Source organism: Rissa tridactyla, chromosome 1 (genome assembly GCF_028500815.1).
Source record: "Rissa tridactyla isolate bRisTri1 chromosome 1, bRisTri1.patW.cur.20221130, whole genome shotgun sequence".
NCBI lineage: Eukaryota > Metazoa > Chordata > Aves > Charadriiformes > Laridae > Rissa > Rissa tridactyla.
Window position 1 is genome coordinate 142107076 of NC_071466.1, and position 21272 is coordinate 142128347.

At 47.7% G+C, this 21272-nt stretch overlaps 2 protein-coding genes across 4 annotated transcripts; one reads left to right on the plus strand and one right to left on the minus strand.

Moving 5' to 3' along the window:
• Positions 1-1675: 1675 nt before the first annotated feature.
• Positions 1676-14346, minus strand: LOC128902263 (killer cell lectin-like receptor subfamily G member 1). 2 transcript variants are annotated; one of them, XM_054184907.1, is made up of 6 exons: positions 14139-14346; positions 11888-12068; positions 6301-6393; positions 5385-5536; positions 3351-3454; positions 1676-2380 (listed from the first exon to the last, which is right to left on the minus strand). In XM_054184907.1, exons 2-6 carry the CDS (start codon positions 12003-12005, stop codon positions 2269-2271), a joined length of 579 nt encoding a protein of 192 aa, XP_054040882.1. In that variant the 5' UTR covers positions 12006-12068; positions 14139-14346; the 3' UTR covers positions 1676-2268. The 2 variants fall into 2 exon arrangements, with proteins under 2 accessions (XP_054040882.1, XP_054040889.1); XM_054184914.1 differs by lacking the exon at positions 14139-14346 and adding an exon at positions 12205-12249.
• A 597-nt stretch (positions 14347-14943) lies between these two features.
• M6PR (mannose-6-phosphate receptor, cation dependent) lies at positions 14944-20710 on the plus strand. Of its 2 annotated transcripts, none has more exons than XM_054184895.1 (7): positions 14944-15122; positions 16559-16732; positions 16937-17109; positions 17199-17308; positions 17551-17681; positions 18190-18316; positions 18946-20710. In XM_054184895.1, exons 1-7 carry the CDS (start codon positions 14944-14946, stop codon positions 19066-19068), a joined length of 1017 nt encoding a protein of 338 aa, XP_054040870.1. In that variant the 3' UTR covers positions 19069-20710. The 2 variants fall into 2 exon arrangements, with proteins under 2 accessions (XP_054040870.1, XP_054040860.1); XM_054184885.1 differs by having other exon boundaries at positions 15005-15205.
• The last annotated feature ends 562 nt before the right edge of the window (positions 20711-21272 follow it).

A 21272-nucleotide genomic window follows, 5' to 3' on the forward strand; every position in this document is an offset into this window, starting at 1 on the left:
ACTTCCGACTTATTTGTAATCCTCCTCATGAACCCCAATCTAGCATCTTCAGTCGAAACCTCCAGGGCTGGGGTCAATTAGTTTCTCCCTAGCCCATGCACCATGCTGCCTCATTCTTGACTTTCGTTATCTCTTAATTTCCCTCTCTCCACACTTGCTTCCTCAACCTCATTTCCTCAGACCTGTCCTTCTTACCCACCCACCTCCTCCTACTCAAAGTGCCTTCCTCGTCCTTACCTTTAGCATATCTCTCACAGAATCACAGAGTGGTTGAGTTTGGAACGGACGTCTCGAGGTCATCTGGTCAAACCCTTCTACTCAAGCAGGGCCACAACTCATTGCCCAGGGCAATCTCCAGATGGCTTTTTAATATCTCCAAGGATGGAGAACCCCGCAACCCCTCTGGGCAACCTGCTCCAGTGCTCAGTCATCCTCACAGTAAAAATGTGTTTCCTGACGTTCAGACAGAACTCCTGTGTTTCACCTTGTGCCCATTGCCTCTTGTCCTGTCACTGGGCATCCCTGGAGACAGCCTGGCTTTGTCCTCTTTGTACCCTCCCTTCAGGTGGATATTATACATACATTAATAAGATCTCCCCTCAGCCTTCTCTTCTTTAGAATAAACCGTCCCAGCTGTTTCAGCCTCTCCTCATATGAGAGATGCTCCAGTCCTTTCATCATCTTTGTGGCTCTTCTTTGGACTCTCTCCAGTATGTCCATGTCTCTTCTGCACTGAGGAGCCCAGAACTGCACACAGTACTCCAGGTGTGACCTCCCCAGTGCTGAGTAGAGGGGAAAGGATCACCCCCTTGATCTGCTGGCAACACTGCGCTGTCTAATGCAGCCCGGGGTACCATTTACCTTCTTTGCAGCGAGGGCACATCGCTGGCTCATGTGCAGCTTGATGTTCACCAGGATGCCCAGATCCTTTTCTGCAAAGCTTCTTTCCAGCTGGGTCACCCCCAGCACATACTGGTGTATGGGGCTGTTCCTGCCCGGCTGCAGGACTTTGACCTTCTCCTTGTTCAACTTCACAAGGTTCCTGTCAGCCCATTTCTCCAGCCTGTCTCTCCCAGAACAAACACACATCTCAGAACATCTACCACTAACTTGCTGCTTGCCAAGGCTTGCAACGTGCTATTTGGGAAATCCCCACAGAAACACTCCTGTGCAATGTGTTACATACACCCAGTGAGGTCAATGTTCAGCGCAGGGCACAGCTGCTGTGTGTGCTTCAGAGACCATTCATACAGGCCCAGCGGCATTACGCCCACAAGTATGCACCGATGCGCAGGACTTGTCAGTCAAACTCTCAGGCTGTAGCGGCAGACATTTCGCATCGGAACTGCTCGCCATCAGACAGTCCTGTCAGCGTTACTGCTCTGACTGCATCGGACTATGAACTGCAATTCCAGGCCAAAGATAAACTAATAATAGTAAATTGGAATATAATATACATATATTAGCATAAATAGGATAAATTGGAAATTAATAAAATGTGGCTTTATGCTGCTCACACTCATAGCCTGTCTTTGCTCTATTTGAACCGAAAGCTCCTCGTATTAAAGATTTTTCCACTGCTTCCTCTCTCTGCAGTATGAAACTGCAGAGGTGGAGAGGGAAACACATTCTTGATTGCTTCAATAATGACACACAATTACCTGTATTCCTTTGACTCCAGAAATCCTGCCTCTTGACTAGTTTGGTTGAAGTTGGCCTATAAAACATGGTGTGCAGCTGGGTCCTTCCAACAGAGCGAAGTAATGACATGGGTACACACTTTTAGTCCAGTGCAGTACTGGAGGTTTATTTTCGCTCCAAGATTTACAGAAGGTACAGTCTATAGTTTCACCCTCTTCTCTCCAACTGGCAGCACTGGGATGCAAAAGGAGAGGCTGCCACCAGGAGAAGTCTGTTTATATGTTTCTGGCAGTGAACAGCAGGCTTCACTTTCCTGGTCCTGCTGGCACCAGACAATGGAGATGCAGGGAATGGAAATGACAGTTGATGCTCAGGAACGGAGGAAAATGGCCAGCTCAACCTCAGGGATCTGAAGACCCAGCGTCGGTTGTGACAAAACTTCTGTGGGAATGGGTCTACCACTGAGGATAACTCACCCTTGTGGGCAACAAGCCTGTCCCTGCAAAGCACCTCTGTGAGGGTGTGGAAAGGGCAAGTCCTTGGTCTTGTGCAGAGCTTTGGTTTGCAGGACAATGATCCACTTGTACCACTGATGACATGGTTATGAGATGAAAATGCGCGTGGGATTTATCTGAGAGATTTCTCACAGATCCACGGAGCAGCATATTCACAGCTGGAGGCCTGAAAGTGATCTCTTATCAGGACAGCACAGTGTTGCACAGGGCTGTTAGAGGTGATCCTGCAAGAGACACAGAACAAAAGTGAGACTGAGAGAAAATGCCGAGATTGTCTCCTGGAGGCGAGCAAGAAAAAACATCTGATTTTGAAGGGTGGAGCCCAGAGGAAGTGAAAGAACCCAGCCCCCAAGGGGCAGCTGTTACAAAACCAAATGTACACCAAAAAACTACCTGCCTGGGAGATTACACATCTAAGTAATTTTGCCATTGCAGAACCCAGATCAGAACCAAACACAGACACGATGCCCTGCAGTGTCAGTGATATCCACCGGCATGAGAACAACAGCGCTGAGAGTTTCACGAAAAGATGATTGCCTCCAAGGGCCTTGTAAGAACAGAAAGCTGGGTAACTAAGCCAAGTGCTTCGAGTGCTGACCTGCGACAGTGAGATCTCGGGCAAGTTTCCTTGCTGCAGAAGTGTTAGAGACTAACACATTGTGTTAACTGCCATAAAAAGGAAAGGGCCAGGAAAGTCACCGGACCAAATCATAATGGTTTTTCTCATGCAGAATGCTGAGTTTTGTCCAAATGAAGACTGAGCCAAAATTAAAGTTCTGACTTGGGTTGGCAGCAGCAAAGCAGCAAAGGTCTAGGTCCTCCCACCTAGTGACACCAGCGCTTGACAGAATGCGTGCGAGGTGGCTAAACCCTGTAAAGCCAAGATGGACCATATGCTTTTCTGACTGAGCAACTGTGTGGGCAGTGCAGGTGAATAATCCTTGGTCTGAGCAGCTGGAGGGAAGTAGAGAGTGAGATACTAACATTAGTTCTGCTTTCCACATGTAGGTGCCTTTACAAGGTGCAGTGCAGCAAAAAGTAGGCTCTTTCAGGTTCAGTGCCGTACAGGTGATGACAAGAAGAAAATCTACCCAGGAAGAAAGCTCCTGAGATCTGATGCACGAACTCTGGGTGTTGCAGAACACCAGGCAATCTGAATTAGCACTGATGTTTTTAAAACAGCATTAAACTCACTTGGTGCCATTGAATATAGAGCCATCTTCCCAAGTCCAGACAGAGCCTGTGCTGTTCCTCAGTCCAATCCAGAAACATTCCGTCTGAATACTCTTGAACAGGTCCTAGAAATGGTGATGAATTACAAAATGACCAATGAAAGCCAGCCTGAAAATGGAGGCAAGGGTAAGTAAAGAGACCAGAGAGCAAGACAGATCCGCTCGCCCGACTGTTCCTTAGTGGCTGACAATGCTGCTTCTCCACACCTTCGAATCGGGAAGATCAGCCCTGCAGAACATGCCTGGAGTAAAGACTATGTGTGTGTACACTCACAAGGAAGTCAGCGTGCTTTCAGGGGTCCTGGGCAGCTTCTTCCAAGGACATTTCTCAGGGCGATATGTGTGAACCAACTGGACCCCAGCCTCCTGGAGTTTCCTACACAGAGCTTTATGTAGAAACGTGTGCTATTAATATTAATATTAATGCTCTGCCACACAGCTAACTAGCAAGCTAATACAAAGTATTAACAATTAAAGGTAAAATCAGGTCAGGGCAGAAAGCGTAGGCACCAACAGACGTGTGTAAAGAGCCCAGGACCAAAGCTCATTACATTTTATATAAACTTTCCCGCTTATGTGTTTTCAGTGTTCATTTCCTTTTGCCTAACCTTTAACACTTGTTTATCGTTAAAAGGCGAAGCCTGCAACAGAAACTCAACCCTGAAGTAAATCCCCCTCCCCAAAAAAAAGACAAAGACAAGAGAGAAATTTGTCTTGTCCACATTTGTAATGAAACCCAACGAAAACAGCCTTTCAGGTGGTTTGGCTGGGCCCCATCCTTGTCTCCTGCTGGCATGAGCAACGCTTCAGAGCAGTGTCTTCACACAGAAGCATTGACAAAGCTGGCTTGGTCAAGTGGTGGGAATAGGAGTAGCTTGAGGAATGCCTGAGAGTTGCTGGTGGTTTGGAGGGGACTGTGCTTCCCTGACAGGTGAAGGGAGGTTGGACAGTCACAGCCTTTGCAGCACAGGGCATGTACAGCTGGGAAAGTCTTGTTTATGCGGGGAAGTCTGAGCAGGGACAATGGGTAACACTCTAGTAGCAGAGACAATAGGCGGAAAGCAGCCAGACCAGGGAGGCTTTCTTCTTGCAAAGAAAGGGGTAATCTGGGGAAGATGAGTATTTTCCAAGGAATCAGGATTTGCCTAAGAAAGTGTGACAGCCTGGTAGATGCTCCCAGCCAAGCAGAGACCTGGCTTTATAAGCCCCCACAGAACATCATACAATGCAACTTCTGTCCAGGCACTGGAAGCTGTCCACGTTCATTGGGCCTCAGCTAATAGGCCCTGGCTTGCACAAAACCAGATCAAGTACTTCTGCTCTAATTAGGCAGACGTGCCTCACCTCCTTAGTGATCACCTCTACCAGTTCCTTTAGTGGTCACACATGCCCCTGCCCCCAGTGAGCACCTGCTAGAAAATGAGCAGTGAAACAGAGGGTTCCTGATTTCACCAGCACAGCTGAGGTTTTTTGGCAGAGAGAGGAAGTAAGCATTGAAAACAGACTGAGAAAGAAATATCTGTGCGTGAACACAAGGGTAAGGGTCACTGAGCGGGAGGAGCTGGGGTGGTTGCTGGGCGGAGAGCTATCGCTTTTGCAAAGGAAGCGTTTCTGAAGAGTAGGGACATATTGGCTTGTAGGCAATGAGTACAGAGAATGCACACGGTGCCACTTTTCCTGTGAGCATTCGTATCAGCTTTGTCGGGGCTAGGAGGGGAGGTGGAGAGGGGCAGTGGAGAAGGCTGTCTCCTAACATCCTTCATAGGTTGATCCTGAGGGACCCTCACCTCATCCTTCTCCCCTTTATTTCTTTGCCTGCTGGGAACTTCTACGGTGTACACTGAAACTGGAAGTGCACTATAATGTCACAGTCATAAATCCTTCCTCTCCTTTAAAGTCAAAGTATTGCCAAAGTGACAGCACTGCTTGGATGTCAGTCACTGAGGAGGTATCTGCAAGGAAATGGAAGATCCTCAAAGAATAAGAAAACCATTACCATTTCTCTGGTATCGCTGATCACCAGGAGATGAGCTCCCTGCTCCGAGCAGGATTGCTGGCTGGAATGCCAGTCCTTCTTCTCCTTGGAGAAGGAGTAGCAGCTCCCTCTGTAGGCCACCCACTGCTCAGGGCAGCGTGGTTGGGAGTCACCTGTAAAGGAATCAAAATACCAGCTTTTCTCTACCATTAACCAACTGAAAGACACTTGTTGTCAATGACCTGCTGAAAAGCAACTCTTCTGGAGAGCTGCAATGGAGAAAGCACAATTCAGAATAAGCATCTAAAAATAACAACACATGAGCACTGAACTTCAGAATCTCTGTGCAATTTCCAAGTCTTCGTACAAAAGTCACATGCACTCTGATGCTGGTGCAACACCCTGCCCCCACTCCCCCACCCCCCCAGTTTCCTCTGAACTACTCAGGTACCTGAGAACCAAAATTGGCTATCTGAAAGCAGATAACATTTTGGGTGTGCAAACAGTAAAGGAAAAAACTACATCATTCTGTGGGTATGGTATCTCACACATCAGGTGAATGGATTTTAAGCAGCAAACAGTAGGCTTTCCCACATGGTCTGTCACCTTCTGTATGCATGCAAGAGTGTTATAGACCTTGCATATTTGTTCTACAGTTTACCACTACAATTATGTCAGACAAGTCTACAAAAACCTTTCAATATGTTTCACTGCTTTTTGCCACAGGATCTGAAAGGCGTTGCTTGGGGTCTGCACAAGGGATGTATTCTTCGAAACATTCTGGATAGGCAGGGAGTACTTAAGGCTGGTAGAAACCTAGAACAGCTTCTGGTTTAACCTTATATGATGTAGTTCAGGATCTGAGCTCCCGTGCTTAGATGAGTCTCTGATCCTTTGCTGTTGGATGCTCACCCTCAGCACCCCTTTGTGTACTTACTAATCTTCCAAATCAAAGCAATCGCTAGGAGCATGCTCAGTATCCCAAAGCCTATAGCCAAGCCTCGCACAACTGCTGGCCACAGACAGGGAGCTGTAAGAGAGAAAAGAAACCATAGTGAACAGGAGCCACATGAAAACTAATGGTGGTTTTAGGCAGTTTGCTTGTGTCATGGGCATTTCCAAAAGGAACTGAACTATTTCAAGCATCCCATTCTGGCTACACTCTGCATATGGCTGCTGTCACTGTCCCTGCCCAGCCTTCCCAGGGCCTCCCCGCACCCCTGCCCACTAGCCCAGGACCCCGTATCAGCTTGGCCCAATGCCATCAGTCCCTGCCTGAGCTTCCCATGAGGTGTATCTGTCTCCAGGTCAACCACAGCTCTGCCCCTGCCTGGCCACAGACGCCAGGAGAGGAAGCACCTGCCCCAAGTCAGCCAGAGCCCCCCAGGCACCATGTGGCACCCTGTGCTGGCAGGAGCCTCCCAGCAAACCTGTTCCTACCTCAGCATTGAAGCTTGGTGTGGAAACAGAGACCTGCACTGCCACTGCCACCATGTTCCATCTCAAATACAAAAAGAAACGCAAGGCCTTTACCCCAGCTCTTTCAGCAACAGTGACAGGTTTAACCTCAGCATCCTGTTCACAGGCTTAGATACACTGTCATGTTACATCTTCCCAGGACACTCCCAAGTCAGTTGTACACTCTCATCTGCTTCTCCTGTGGATGGGAGCCTTGAAGACCTTGGGATGCCCTTCCACACTTTCACCACCACCATCCGCTGTTCTCTTGCTGCCAGGGGCAGAGGGTGACTCTTTGGGGCAGTCTCCACGGTACCGCAGCCCAGCTTCCTTTCAAAGGGTGGTGCAGGACTGCCATGTAGAGATCTGCTCATGTACAGCACAACATGTTAACTTCCAGGCTACACCTTGTTTTCCCATTGTCATCTCCTGGAGCTGGGGGCATTCATTTTCCATAAGATGTTTGAAATCTCAGCACTAAAATCTCCTCTCTCCCTGGTTGAGGAGAGAATGACACTTACTGCCACGGATGAGCTCCGGGGGAGGAAAGGGGGGGTTGGGTTGCTTGTTTTATTAATCTCAGTATGACAGCTGCATAGACAATAGGACTTTCTAAGAAGCACTAAACGTGCAGCTAGCAGTTACTGATGCGGAGGAACCTTGGATTTCCCCGTGCGTCTCCCTTCTCCCTCCTGCTCTTGTGGTTCTCCAGAGACTTCTACCCAAATCCAGCAGCAAAGTCCATGAAGGAGGTCATGAAATCTGAGGTGACTCTCTCTCGGTCATATCGCAAGACTCAAAGAAACATATCAGTACTCCCTAAAAAGGCTAGGAGTCTAAGGAATAAGATGGAGGGAGGGGAAGGCTAGCTTTAACCACAGACACCACCACAGCAAGTACATCAAAAACTTGGTAGAAGAAGGGCTATGAGTAGGTTGTCATAGCAATAGAATACAAAATACACAGGGAAGTAAAGTAAGCTCAAATAAAAAGTCATGTAATGCTCAAGTAAAATTACAGTCAAATTAGGTTAAATAACTAACTGCATTAAGAGGCAACAGTAACAGCAACCCCGCAGACCAGGCAAATACTACTAAATGCATTTGATCGGAATTATATGCCAGACAAGGATGGTGACAGCACTCTGAACTGGCAAAAAGAACCAGAGCAACCATGAGGGAAGCACAGTGACAACAAGAAGCATCAATTAATTGTACTAAATAAAGCAAATGCCGTGTCAGGGCATGATGCTGAGACTGAATGCTTAGACTCCGTCAATAGGCACCTTGTGGAGCAGCGAGCCGGGAAACACAGAAAGGGAAGCAGCTCGTGACTGCCCTGAGCTGTGCTCAGGCCACCCAGCTCACCGTGGCTCCATCCAGCAGCTTCTCTGTCGCAGTGAGCGCAAATGCACTGAGATCCAACGGAGCCAAAACCCAACAACAACAAGAAGAACAAAAAAAGGCACCGTGGCGTGGTATAATAATTTCAGAATAGGAAACTACAGGAAAACGAGGAAGAGAGAAATTAAAAGGGATGGCTAAAAGAACAAAATATTTGTAAGCAAGAGGGGAGACTCTTTTTAGGATCTCTCAGCAGAGGCTGAAAACAAATGCACATCACGTATCAAGAATATTGTGGGAAGGATGAAAAAGCCAGCACTAAAACAGAAAGGGAAGAGACTTAAAAACAAGAATGCATCCTTTAAGCATTGGAAGCTTTACCCAAATACAGAAAGTAGACCAGATCAAAAAATTAAAAATTAATTTATTTTGATCTTAGTGCCATTTGCAGGCTCACTAGTTTTAAAACCAGTTTCTGGTTTATAGCAATATATTTAGACCTGCGGTTTTGGCTAAAAGAAGTTTCTAAGGTAACGAGGGAGAGCATGAGGGAGCTTCGTTGTAAGCATCATTCTTCGGTAGAAAGATCTTTCCTAAGGTAAAGGTTTCGGCGTGTTTCCTGAAGCTTCCAGGATCTAGCTGCCCCACTTGTAGTTAAAAAATACCAACATTTATTTATTTTTTTAATCATTATTAAAGAACAAAACCCCATCTATTTTCAGTTACAAAATACAGAAAAACTTTTCAGTTACAAGCTACTCCTCAGCTTCATGCAAGAAGACGGAGAACTGAAGGACTTGAACTGGGTAGCCGTTCTCTCTACTTGCTCTCTATTCCTCTTGGTAAGGTCACCTTGGGTTTTGCCATCAGATTAAGCCTCAAGAAAACGGAGTCACAAGACCGAGGTTAAGGGTAGGGTGGAGCTTCTTTGCAGATTACAACTGAAAAACAAGTAAATGGGGATACATATCTGTTGAAACGTAGTTCTTTGTTCTGAGATCACACTTCTGAGAAACCGAGGATTTACACTTCTGTTTTCCTTCTTCTCTTGCCTCTCAAAGGAGCTATCTCCTGCAGCTTCCAGATCACTGTTCCTTATTTTAGGGAAAACTACTTCCAGGGCAAGGCAACTGGGATGACAGTCAGTGAAATGGTTAATTCTTAAAGTCAGTACATCTGAGCTGGTGCCTCCTGGCAATAAGTAGAGCAGTTCACCCTCTATTGTTTCAAACCAATTGCAGAAAAAAGGAACTGACTCTACTCAGCATTAAAACAAAATCCCAGGGCACTTCTATAGCCAGAGCAGTGGGAGAGTTCACTTCAGCTCTTAAAATCTAAAAAGTATGCCATTAGATAATTTGGGGAGAAAAAAAGAGAATGAAGGGGGCAAGTCATATTGCAGCGGTCAAGGTGAATTCGAGTTTTACTTGAACTGAAGTGATCAACCCACGGAAGGGGAATAAAAATTTTCAAAAATCAGCATTTTTATCCCTTGCAAGAGGAAGTCTATGCAGTTCCCCCTTTTTAAAACAGGTTCAAGGGTTTGTGCTTGATCTTTAGCCCCTGAAGTACATGTGAAGCTCTTGTAGAACAGCAAAGGAGAACTACCTGAGATGAGTTTGACACAGAGGAGGGAAATCTGAATGGAGCATCTGGAACTATTTCCATGTAGTTGTCTGAGGAACTGTGAAAGAGACTCCACAAGGGAAAGGAGAAGTGGACTGGTGAATATTTAAGATAAATATGCAATGTTACAACTTTCTAGTATAAAAAACACCCACTTAGGTCTCTCAGCGCTCCAGAGAAATGACTGTGATACACTGCATTTGTCCGCAAGCAATGCGACCCAATATTTTTAGATTTGGGAGTCCAGATTCAGTTCAAAAACTGAAAGCTGTTAGCATTTTATAATTCAACTCTTCTAGGACAATCTGAAGAATGTCATTGCGCTGTCCCAGATAGCTCCCCTCAGCTCCTGCCTACGTCAGTATGGGAGCAGCATGACTACCTAGGATTTCAGGAATGAGGATCCTGTCCTTGGCTATGGCACAGACCTGGTTACTTGCTGTTACTACAAGCATCCAAGCATGCTAACACTGTCTTAAGTGATGGGTGGACTGACATTTCAGTAGTGTGGCATATCTAAGGCTCTCTGGAAGACAGAGAGAAGACAACCAGGGCAAGTCTTCATTTTCAAGCCATCCATGAGAGCCAAAACTGGTTGGTTTGACCAGAGGACTGACCTATAGGCCTGTTTTATACCTGTGATACTGCGTCACAGAGAGGACTTGGTAGCAAGGGTGTGCACGTGAAAACAGAGATGAAATACGTGAGAGCATATCTCTCAAAAGTGATGGAGAGTTGAAAATAAAGATCTTCTAAAGAAAGGTACTTAAACTGCGCTCCATAGGGACTGCTCACATGCAGAAGAGAGATGGGAAATAATCAAATAATATGCACAGAAAGCATGTTCAAAGATCAGCTTCCTCATTTTGGGCCTCTGACTTTAGCTTTAAAAGATGAGACAACATAAAGGAATTTGGGGAGGAGGAATATTAAAAAGAAAATTGCAAACACCTCAAGAGGGCAACAGCTCCAACAGGGTTGGTGTGAACGCAAATGGCAGGGAATGAAGGGATGTCCCTGTGTTTTCTGATGCAACAGAAAACATCGTTTCTGATGAAAACGCCTGCAAAAGCAAGACTGCTTTCCAAGCAGATGGAGTGTGGTTACCAGACAGGAATTTGGGGGGTTCTGTGCTGGCTTTGTTTCCATAGTGCAGCAAGTGACCAGGCAGCAGTAACAAACACAGATATATGCAGTTATTCTGATCAGGGCACAGAAATCTTGCATTGCAGAGCGACAGCCCCCTTTGCAGAACAGCTCTGAAAAACGCTAAAAGGTCAACCATTAGTGTTGCAGCCAATGCAGCATCACTCCTCTAAAGCACATGGGCGTTTAGAGGAAAAGCAATCAAATCATGGGAAGGAGACACTTATAAAGAATGATCATGAATGCAAAATCTCCCTCTTCTAAGCTGGCATTTCTCAACTAAGCAGACAGAGAAATTGCACAGTGTGACATTTGCAAGGCCTGAACACGGGGAACGGAGCGGAAATAAGGGGAAGAGAAAATTTACAGAAAGCACTACGAAAATCTTCCTGATAGACAAATGCCCTGCAGAACTGTCTCAAGGCAAAAGCTGAAAATTTACTCACTGGGAGGTATGTAAAACTAGAACAGAGAAAACACAGGAAAAAATGTATCACAAAAGAATCCTGCAGAGCCCCATAGGAGACAGACGGGATGATCTCATATGCCTCCTCTGTCTCTGATCTCTGATTAGCATACAGCTCTAATTTATCTGTACTCGCATCTCGCCTGACCTTCAAAGAACTATTGCTGACAATCTCTTATTGCTGACAAACAGATAACTTTTAATCTTTAAAACTGCAAACCTCTTTGGGAGAAAAGGATGCCTGGTTGAATGCCCAGTAGTAGACACGAAGAAGGGTCTGACAGAGAGAGGGGGGAGAACAGTGTTGGGTCTCTGTCCCATTGGCTTTTATCACAGTAAAATACTCATGGTAATTTTAGAACGAAAGCAACAGCACCGTGAGCTGGTACTCAACATCAGTGGCCAGCTCAGAGTGTTTTCGTTAGATCTTCCTTTTGCTCAAAAGAAAAAAAATTAGGTTGACTTACCTCATCCAGCTTCCTTACCTCTCCTTTCCTGCCCAGATTTGGCCCTTGGTGGAGGATCCTGAGAGAATTTTACAGAAGTATAAATTATTTCCTCACTTGCTTCGGCTGCAGAAGTTTCTGATCTGCTTCCCTCCATGCCAAAGCAGAGTGCCTATGACAAGGTGTTTCGATCAGGCTGTTGAGCGACAGGGTTCAATGCCTGTGAAACAGGAAACTTGAGGCTACATTCAGAAGACAAGAAATGTGACGTTGCAGCCTCTATCCAGCTGCTCAAAATAACAAAATTTACAACAGAATGGAGAGCACTGGAAGTGCAGCAACTTCCATTTCCTGACCTGATGAGGGTTGTCTTAAGAACAGCCGTTAGTGGAAGAAGTGATTAATCACAAAAGTGCTTGGGTACGCTAATTGTTGCCAATGCTATGATTACGCTCATGTGGTAATTGTGCGAATGTATGTTACTCTGAAGAGCTCCCTCACAGGACAGAAGCAGGTGCACAGCAAGAGCACAAGGTGAATAGTGAAAGTACAAGGTGAAAAGCAGGATAAGCAATGGCTACGGCAAACTGGCAGCCCGTCTGCTGTCAAAAGGGAGGTAGAGGTGGACAGCGTGGGTTTGAGAAGGAAGCCTTGTGAGCTTTGGACAGCTCTACTGGGAACTCTCTACACCCAATACCCAGTGTGAATGTGCTTGAGACACAGGCACAAACTGAGAGCTAGCATCCTTCAAGACCCTCTGAATCAACATCTCAACAGCATCAGTACAAGAAAGACATGGGCATGCTGGACAGAGCCTAGCAAGGGGCCACAAAGATTATGACAGAACTGGAGCATCTCTCATATTAGGAAAGGATGAGAGAGCTGGGACTATTTAGCCTGGAGAAGAGACGTCTTGGGAAGGATCTTATTAATGTATATAAATACCTCAAGGGAGGGTACAAGAAGAGCCAGGCTCTTTTGAGTGGTGCCCAGTGACAGGACAAGAGGCAAGGGGCACAAATTGAAATTCAGGAGGCTCCATCTGAACATCAGGAAACACTTTCTTACTGTGAGGGTGATTGAACACTGGCATAGGTTGGCCAGAGAGGTTATGGGGTCTCCATCCTTGAAGAGCCATTCAGTTGCAGGAGAGGGATAATCGCTCCCCATCCTTGGTGACATGCTGTAAATTTGAGAAGTGATTGTCCACGAGGATGCTTAGTTTGGTATAGAGTGTTGTGGCCAAGTTGTTACGATGCACATGTCTGGGAAGGCATGGATTGGATACTTCTGCAAATTCGTCCATCACACACTTGCCTCTAAGGGTGGCATATTGCACCCACGACATTCCTTCCAAACCTGCGTAGGGCCTGTAGACAGCAAGACAAGTCTGTACTTGAGAGGATGGAGAAAGCAGAAGACCGGAGAGCAACCCAAGAGGAGGGAAGTCTCCCCTGAATGCTTAGAATGCATATTAGAGAAGTCTAAAGAGAGCTGACAAGCACAGAGAGGGAGGATTTGCTGTAGTTGTGATGAGAGCTTAGCTGGGAATATAATCTGTGTGGCTGAAAAGAAACCAGCAAGATTCAGACACTGCTTAAGTGCCCAGACCAAAGGGAAAAGGCTGAAGCCAAAGGCACTGCAGGCTGTCTGCAGGGCCAATGTGATCACAAAGATGGTGGTGTCAAGCGGAGAAGTGAAGGCTGATGGGGAAGAATTCGGAGGTAGGTTTGGATGTGTTTTACTATTTTGTCTCAAATACCAGCAATAAGCTGAGTTCTTACTTTGGACAGGAAGTAGAGAGGAAACCATCGCACCGCAGGAGGGTATGCAGGCCACACGCAGTTAATAGCTAAGTGTGAATACAAATAAATCTGACTTCTGCAGCTGAGGTGTCTGTGCTGTACTCCCAGTGGAATTAGCAGTAGGACACAAATCACAGCAGGACTGGATCAATCAGTTTTCCAAGAGCCAATAACGCTCCTTCTCAGTTCCCCACTACTGAAGCAGCATACCGTAAGGAAGTCTCCCAAACCTCTCTCAAACAAGTGGCTTCTCCGGCATGTTTAGTTCACTAAATCCAGCATTTCTTTCCTAACTAAAGGATGTAAAAGCGTCAGAGCTCTGGCAAAGAACATCCAGTCTCTCTCAGTAACACGGCCCTAGAAAAGTGGACTCTATTTCCATCACAGCTGGGCCACGGCATAAGAAGAGAAATGTCCTTTAAATGTGCCAGTCTCAAATCATTTATATGTGTGTAATCATACTCAAGGTGTTCAAGTTGACCAACCTTGTCCATGATCAGCTGGACCTGGAATTCCTCTTGCAGTGGCAAAACTTGCAGGAGCTGAAGGGAACGACTTTCTTCCCGAGCGTAACAAAACAGCATGTCAGGCAGGGGCAAAGGCAGAAGGCTCGAGGCCACAAAGCTGTTTTATGAACATTTGTGCTTGTTAAACCAGAAGTCACCCTGGAGGTGCGGGGGGGACACAGCACAGTCCAAGGACAGCGATGGCCTACTGCTGCTGCCTTCCACAGAGGGAGGGAGGGAGGGATGGAGAGAGGGGGAAGGCAGGCCACGGCTCGACGGCGCCGGGAGGCCCTTCACCGCTCCTCACGCGGCCACCTCTCTGCAGGGGATCCAAGCCCGCGTGAGGGCCGGAGGTGAGCGGCCCGTCTCAAGCTGGAGCCGCGACGGGGCGCTGGGAGGAGGGGAAGGCCGGACGGCCGCTCGTGGGGACCGACCCCCGGCCCCACCGCCTCACGGCGCGGGCACCGCGGCGGGGCGGGGCGAGCGCTTCTTCGCCATTGGGCGAGCGGCTCCCGCCTCGAGCCGCGCTCGGCAGCGGCTCCCGGGTGGGAGGGGCTAGCCGGCGGGCGCACGGGGACGCCTTTCTGCTGGTCCTCTTCGTTCATTGGAAGAGAAGCGAGGGGGAGGCGGGATCTTCACGCCTTTTTTCACCGCCCATTGGAGGGAGAAGAGGAAGGAGGAGGGCTCCGGAGCTGCCCCCCTCATAGACTGGGGAAGGGCTTTAGAAGCCGCCCCTTTCCGACACTGCTCCTCATTCGCTGAGGCGTCGCTAATGGGCGGGGCGATGCCAGCGGCTCGCGGCTTCCCATTGGCGGAGAGCGCTAGTTCCGCCGCGCCCTTCCTGCTTCCGGTTCACGGGGCGGGCGCGACGAGCCGGCCGGGCGCGCGGAGGAGGCCAGCGCCGTCCACGCCTGCGGTCCCCGGGCCGCCCCGCCGCCGCCGGGCGCGCAGCATGGCATGCCGGTGAGCGGCGCATCGCTCTTCCCTCGGGGCGGCCGTGCCTCTGCCCGTGCGCGGCGGGAGGAGGCCGGGCGGCGCGGCAGCAGGTGGGTGCGGCGGCGGGCCGGGCTCCGGCGGCGGGGCGGGGGCCGCGGCGGAGGTGGTGCTCCCGGCGGCGGGCGGGAGGTGGAGGGCGGCGGGGAGGAGCGAGGTGGCACCGAGGCCCCCGCGGCCCGGCCCGGGCGTGTGGCTCCGTCCCGGCGCTGAGCAGCGGCAGCCCGGCCTCCGCGGCCGTCGGCCGGAGCGACAGCCGGACAAGGGGAAGGTAGCGGCGGCGTCCCGTCGGGTTTTACTGCGGCCCGTGTGCGAGGGAGGTGCTTGCCTGCAAGTTTCCCGGAGAAGCCGTGGCTAGTGCGGAGGGCAGGGTTCCGATTTGGTCTTGTGGGAGACGAATCACGAGTTCTTGTGTCACGGGCTTCCTCATTTCAGCACGTCTGACCGCGTCGTGGTGGCGTCTGACCGCCAGGGCGAGCGGAGAGCCGGCGTGGTAGTTGTAAGCTGTCACCATGGTCCCTGCAGGGGCTGAGGGTAGCCGTTAGGTTCGGCAGAACAGCCCGTCGCTCTCACGGGCTCTCTGTCTGTCCGCAGCCAGCTGCTTATGTAGTTGTGGGTCTGTTGGTTGCCTTCTGCCGGCGTCCGGAGCTTTACCGAAATCTGCGATGGGAGAAGCAGAGAGGAATCTATTGCACCACTGTGGCTGGCTGCTGCAATCACTTACTGTTTCATATGTGATTTTTAGCGTGAATCTGAAAGCCCGATCTTCTAGATTTCATTATTATCTTCATTGCTTCATTGCATCTTACATAGGATGTCTCTGTTTTCTTCTTCCCCCATGCAAACAGAACAAAACTGTTCTGTGATGTTGCAGCTTAGTATTAAACAGTTTCAGCTTCTCAGCTAAAGTAGTACTAGAAAGATAACACAATTACAATTATTAAGATTAAGGCACTTGAACAAACAGAGCCTGACTAATCACAGCAGCCCTTCCCAGCGGCCCTTCGAACTTAGGGGCCTGGTAAATAATTTTCTGCGGACTGGCTTCTCAGTGCGATGCAATAGCGAACAATGGCCTATGCCTTAAACTTACTCCAGCAGTCATCCTGCTGGGCTCTGCTCTGACTGAATCAATGCTAATTAATGCACTCAGCAGCAAAACTTTTTGCGATCCTGAGGCAAAGCTCGGAAAAGAATCCCAGATCAGCCCAGTTAATTGTCTTTGATTATGCAAGAGATTCAGATTTAGTGTCTCTTGAGAACTGTGAGATGTTTTTAGATTTTGGCTTCTCCTTTTTGCAGTCAGGACCGAAGAAGTGGCCAATCATTGACTCTGTGACCCTGAAGTTAGTTTGGCTGGGGGCTGAAACAGTTAATCCTCTGTGTTCTCTGTGGTGTGTGTCCAGGATGTCATCACTTTGCCATACCTCCGCTGTGATGGTAGTCTTTATGGCCCTTGCTGTCAGTGTGGGGGCTGAGCAATTGGAAGAGAAGAGCTGCGATGTGATTGGTGATGAGAGCAGTGAGTCGCAAACGGAAAGAGCCCTGCTGAAGAAGCTAGAGCCCTTGAGCCAAATGAGGTACAGTACACCCCACTGCAGGCCTTAAGGCTGCACAGTGCCTACCCTTAGCCCAAGAGGAGGGGAAAACTTGGGGTCAGACTGCAGAATGGGTTTCCCCATTAGTATGGACTGTGACTGGCTTCTAGCCTCAAGTGTCCGCTGCTCTGAGCCCTGTTCTTTCTAACCCTATGGGCTGTCTGTTCTGTCTTCTCATTCCTGCAGGTTTAACGTCACTGTGGAGAAAGGCAAAACAGAAAACTACATCTACCATTTCAGGGTGTGCAGGGAGGTCAACAGCAGCCAGCATGATTTTGGTGGTCTGGTGCAAACAGATAGACAGGGTAGAAGGACTACAGTAATAGGAAGAATCAATGAAACACAGGTTTTCAATGGAAGTAAGATTCCACTCAATACCTTTCTACTCCCTACCTGCCTTTCACCTCCTGTTCTGGATTTGCAGCCTATGTTCTTTATGTCTTGGCAGGTGACTGGATCATGCTGATTTATAAAGGAGGTGATTCATATGGCAGTCACTGCAGTGGTGAGAAGAGAAGAGCTGTGATAATGATTTCTTGCAAGCGGGGAGTTATAGCGGTGAGTGACACACAAGGTGGGAGAGGAGCAGGAGGCTGCCAGAGACGCAAGGTGGGAGAGGAGCAGGGGGCTGCCAAACAAACAGTTGTTTATGAGCAGAAGGGCTTTGAGAAGGCAGCAAGGTGTTCCTCTGTCCTCCAGTGCCTGTTCCTAGCTGCATCAACAGTGATAAAGCTGTCTTCTGGTGAAGTTCAGCATGCCTGGGCATATTTTCACATGACTTAACTTTTCCTAATTTGCAGAGTTCATTCAGCATTATTTCAGAAGAGCGGGAAAAGGAGCAGGAGTGTTTCTACCTCTTTGAGATGGACAGCAGTTTGGCTTGTCCAGCTGAGGATTCCCACCTCAGTGTTGGCTCCATTCTACTGATCACGTGAGTCATTGGAAGAGCTGTTTGTGTCTGGACCGTAATCTCCAGTGCCACTTAGAAACATTGCAAATGCTATACCAGACTAGACAATTGTAGTATACCTATTCACAGCTGCTGTTAGATGTTACTGTGCCTCTTGAGCTTTTTGGACAAGAGCCCTTGCTTAAGGCATGATTCTGCAGAGCTGCTCTCTGTAGACACCGTCCTTCGTAGTTTACAGACAAGTGCACTGAAACATGGAAGATGTGACTTCCTAAAATTCAGACCAGGAGTCTTGACTCATTTTCTGTGTTTGTGCTTAGAGGCACTACTTCATGTAATACTGCTGAAAGATTTATGTTAGCAGATCAATATTTTGGGGACCTTTTCTGGTCTGGTCTCTGTTTATAGCTCTTTTCTTGAGTGGTGCTTAGCTACTTGTTCCAATACCAGTCTGCAAAAGGTAGCTGGCTCAGAAGAGGTTGTCTATAGGATTTTTGTCAGCTCCGATTTTTTAAATTCTGCCCTCTAGGTTTGCTTCATTGATTGCAGTCTACATCATTGGTGGGTTCCTCTACCAGCGCCTTGTAGTGGGAGCGAAAGGCATGGAGCAGTTTCCTCACTTTGCCTTCTGGCAAGATCTGGGCAATTTGGTGGCGGTGAGTGAAAATCCCTGTATATTCCCAGCCTGGCCCATATGTTAGGACAGGAGAAAGTGGCATCTGCCTCATCTTTGTGGACTGTCTCTTGGGTAGAACTACCACCAGGGTCTTGAGGCAGAAGAAGAGGGTATCTGTTTTGGTTGTGGTTTTGTTTGTTTGGGGTTTTTTTTTTTTGGTTTGTTTGTGTGTGGTGGTGTTGGTGGGTAATTTTGGTTTGGGTTTGTAGTTTTTCTTGAGTACTTTATTTTTGAGTCCTTGCTGAGTCTGATTCCCTGTGCTCATTAGTGGTTAACACTTTCCAGGTAGGAATGATAAGTTGGGGACTGTGAAATGTTCATGTCTGACTGCCTGAAACCCTTCCTTGGTCGCCGTAGGCAGTGCCATTTATCCTCCAAACTTGTCTCAGCGTGATGTTGCATACTGTTAATCAGTACCACACTCCACCCCAGAGCTTTCAAGACTGAGTAGGATATTTGTATATCCTTGTCTTGTCCAGGCAAGTTTTAGGGTCCTGTCCCAGATAGCACAGGGTTAGGCATAATCCCTTAGCAAAAGAGAAATCACAGAAGCTGCTTTGCTTTGGATTGCATACAGTCTGATTGCGGTGCAATATCCTGTGCTTGTAGGATGGCTGTGACTTTGTCTGCCGATCTAAGCCTCGAAATGCGCCAGCTGCATATCGTGGTGTGGGTGATGACCAGCTGGGTGAGGAGTCGGAAGAACGGGATGACCACTTGCTACCAATGTGATAGGCTTTCAACACTTGAGTTCTTTTCTCCCCTTCTCCCCAGCGCTTGTTGAGCCAGGTGCCTCCCAGGCAGTTCTCTTTCTCTCACTTCTGATTTTGTTTACACTATTTGCTTTCGCTGTCTCTGGTGTGTCAAGTCCCATGGATGCCTCTGGGTGTGAACAGCACTGGTCCCTGATGGCGTGTCTGATGAATATAATGCAGTTTGAGGTTTTTAAAAATGCAGCAGAGCTCTGGGGGGGTAAAGTGCTGAGAGTTGAGTAGAAGATGGCAAGAAAGCAATACGAGTGTTCAGCACTGAGTAGGAATGGGAGATGAATCACTGAGAGGAAAAAAAGGGCCATGGATGGGTGCAGAAAGGGGAAGGAAAAGGAGGCAGTGGGTTAAAACAGCTGAGATGGTAGGAGAGATCTTGTGTCTCTTGTTTCCCCCACCCCCCCTAGGGTTTACAGGATCTGTAAGACACTGGAATTATTTTTCTTTGAATGCATTTTCAGCTTTTCTAGCTTCTGCACTGCTATGCGCTGTTTCGGCCAGCATACCCTGCACAGAGCGCTCTACGCCAGACTCCACGGGGGTGGAAGAGGCATTAGCACCTCTGCAGTCTTTTCTTTTCCTACTGGCAGTATGTTGAAGAGTACACACCAGTTTCCTTCAACAGATGTAAAGGGATGCATGACATCCTCTCAGACTGGAGAGGGGCAATGTTAAAAAACTATAGGAGTTTAAAATACAGTCTTGTGACTTTCCAGGTCAGTCAAAATATTGTCTCAGTCTTCTCAAATCATTGAGAAGCAAAAGGAAACGACATGCTGCTAAATAAAGGGAACACTTACCAAAACTGACATCAAGGCAAAATGAGAAAGGTAGCTGTCACTTGAGTTCTGTTACAAGCTTCCTGAGGTGACTGCCCATGCAGCTCAGTCACTGTCAGCCTTGTGGTTTCATGGTCTCTGAAAGTTCCTTGTTTGGCAGAGGGTTTTACCGTGAAGGTACCGGAATTTATTTTTATAAAAAAGGAACCACAGAAGCCAAGGACGCTAACACATTAAAAACTGCATAAGGGACTCCCGTGTGTACAAGGTCAGCTTTCATAAATCTCTATCCCCGTAAGTATGGTGCAGAAGAATCTTAAGATACTTGCCCTGAGCAGATGGTACTGCCTTCCACTGGGGCCCTGGTAAAAAGCAGGTACAGCTGAGTTGTAAGACTTCATTGGAACCTTCAGGAACTTGGCACCTTGATTCCTAATTGCTTTTTACGTGAGGGGCTAGACTCTAAGCAATCCCATTCTGCCCTGTTGTAGACTGGCAGAGAACTGTCTTCAGGCTTGAGGGCAGAGACTGTGAATAAGCAAGCCACTACTGCTACCAGCAGAGTACAGACAAGGTTCATGTCTTTTCAATACTGCCAAAGCAGTCTGAACAGTGACATTGAGGGTGGCCTTGCTTTCTTGCTGGGTTTAGAGTGGGCAAACAATTCCTGCTTTCTTTGACTTTTGTTACGATTTCAATCTTTTCTCCTAACATGGGAAAACCAGGAAGTCACTAAGTTTGTTGTTACTGTTTTTCATGGTGGTGTTTAAGGTAATTTTTTTTTGTACAAAACACAACTTTCAAAAAAATAAAATGACCAAAAAACCAGGTGAAGTGTTGTGCTGATGTAAAAGGAGCTTTTTTGGTGCCAGAACATCTTACTTATCTAAGGGTGAAGGTGCCTTAGCGTGGTGCCTTGTGCCCGAACTTCTTTTGCCAGGAATAGATATCTTCTTATTAGTACAGATTTCTTGCTGCCACCTTGTATCATTCCAGTTCCCCTAGGGCTTCAGAGAGAAGGGTATATACCTTTTTCAAAACCGAAACTTTAAAAGCTCAGGTAGTTACAGATGGGAAAAGTTTCCTATGCTGTGTATTTCTCTACAGCAATAAAAATCAAAAGTAACTTTTTGATGAAGGTTGTACTTCTCAAACACTAATGCTTGGAGGGGTGGGGTGAGGTATAAAGCAGCCAGACCTGCAAAGCCTGAACAAGCATTTTGCATTTTTTTTATTAAGAACATCGAACATGAAATGAAGAAGTGAAGCCTTCCCCTTTGACTGAAATAAAATCCAGTCCTCAAAAGTAGCTAGTAAGGTAGGCAGGCTAGCTGCCTGCCTACACTGCCAAAGGTCAAACTAAACAGGAGTTTTATCACACCCCACCTGC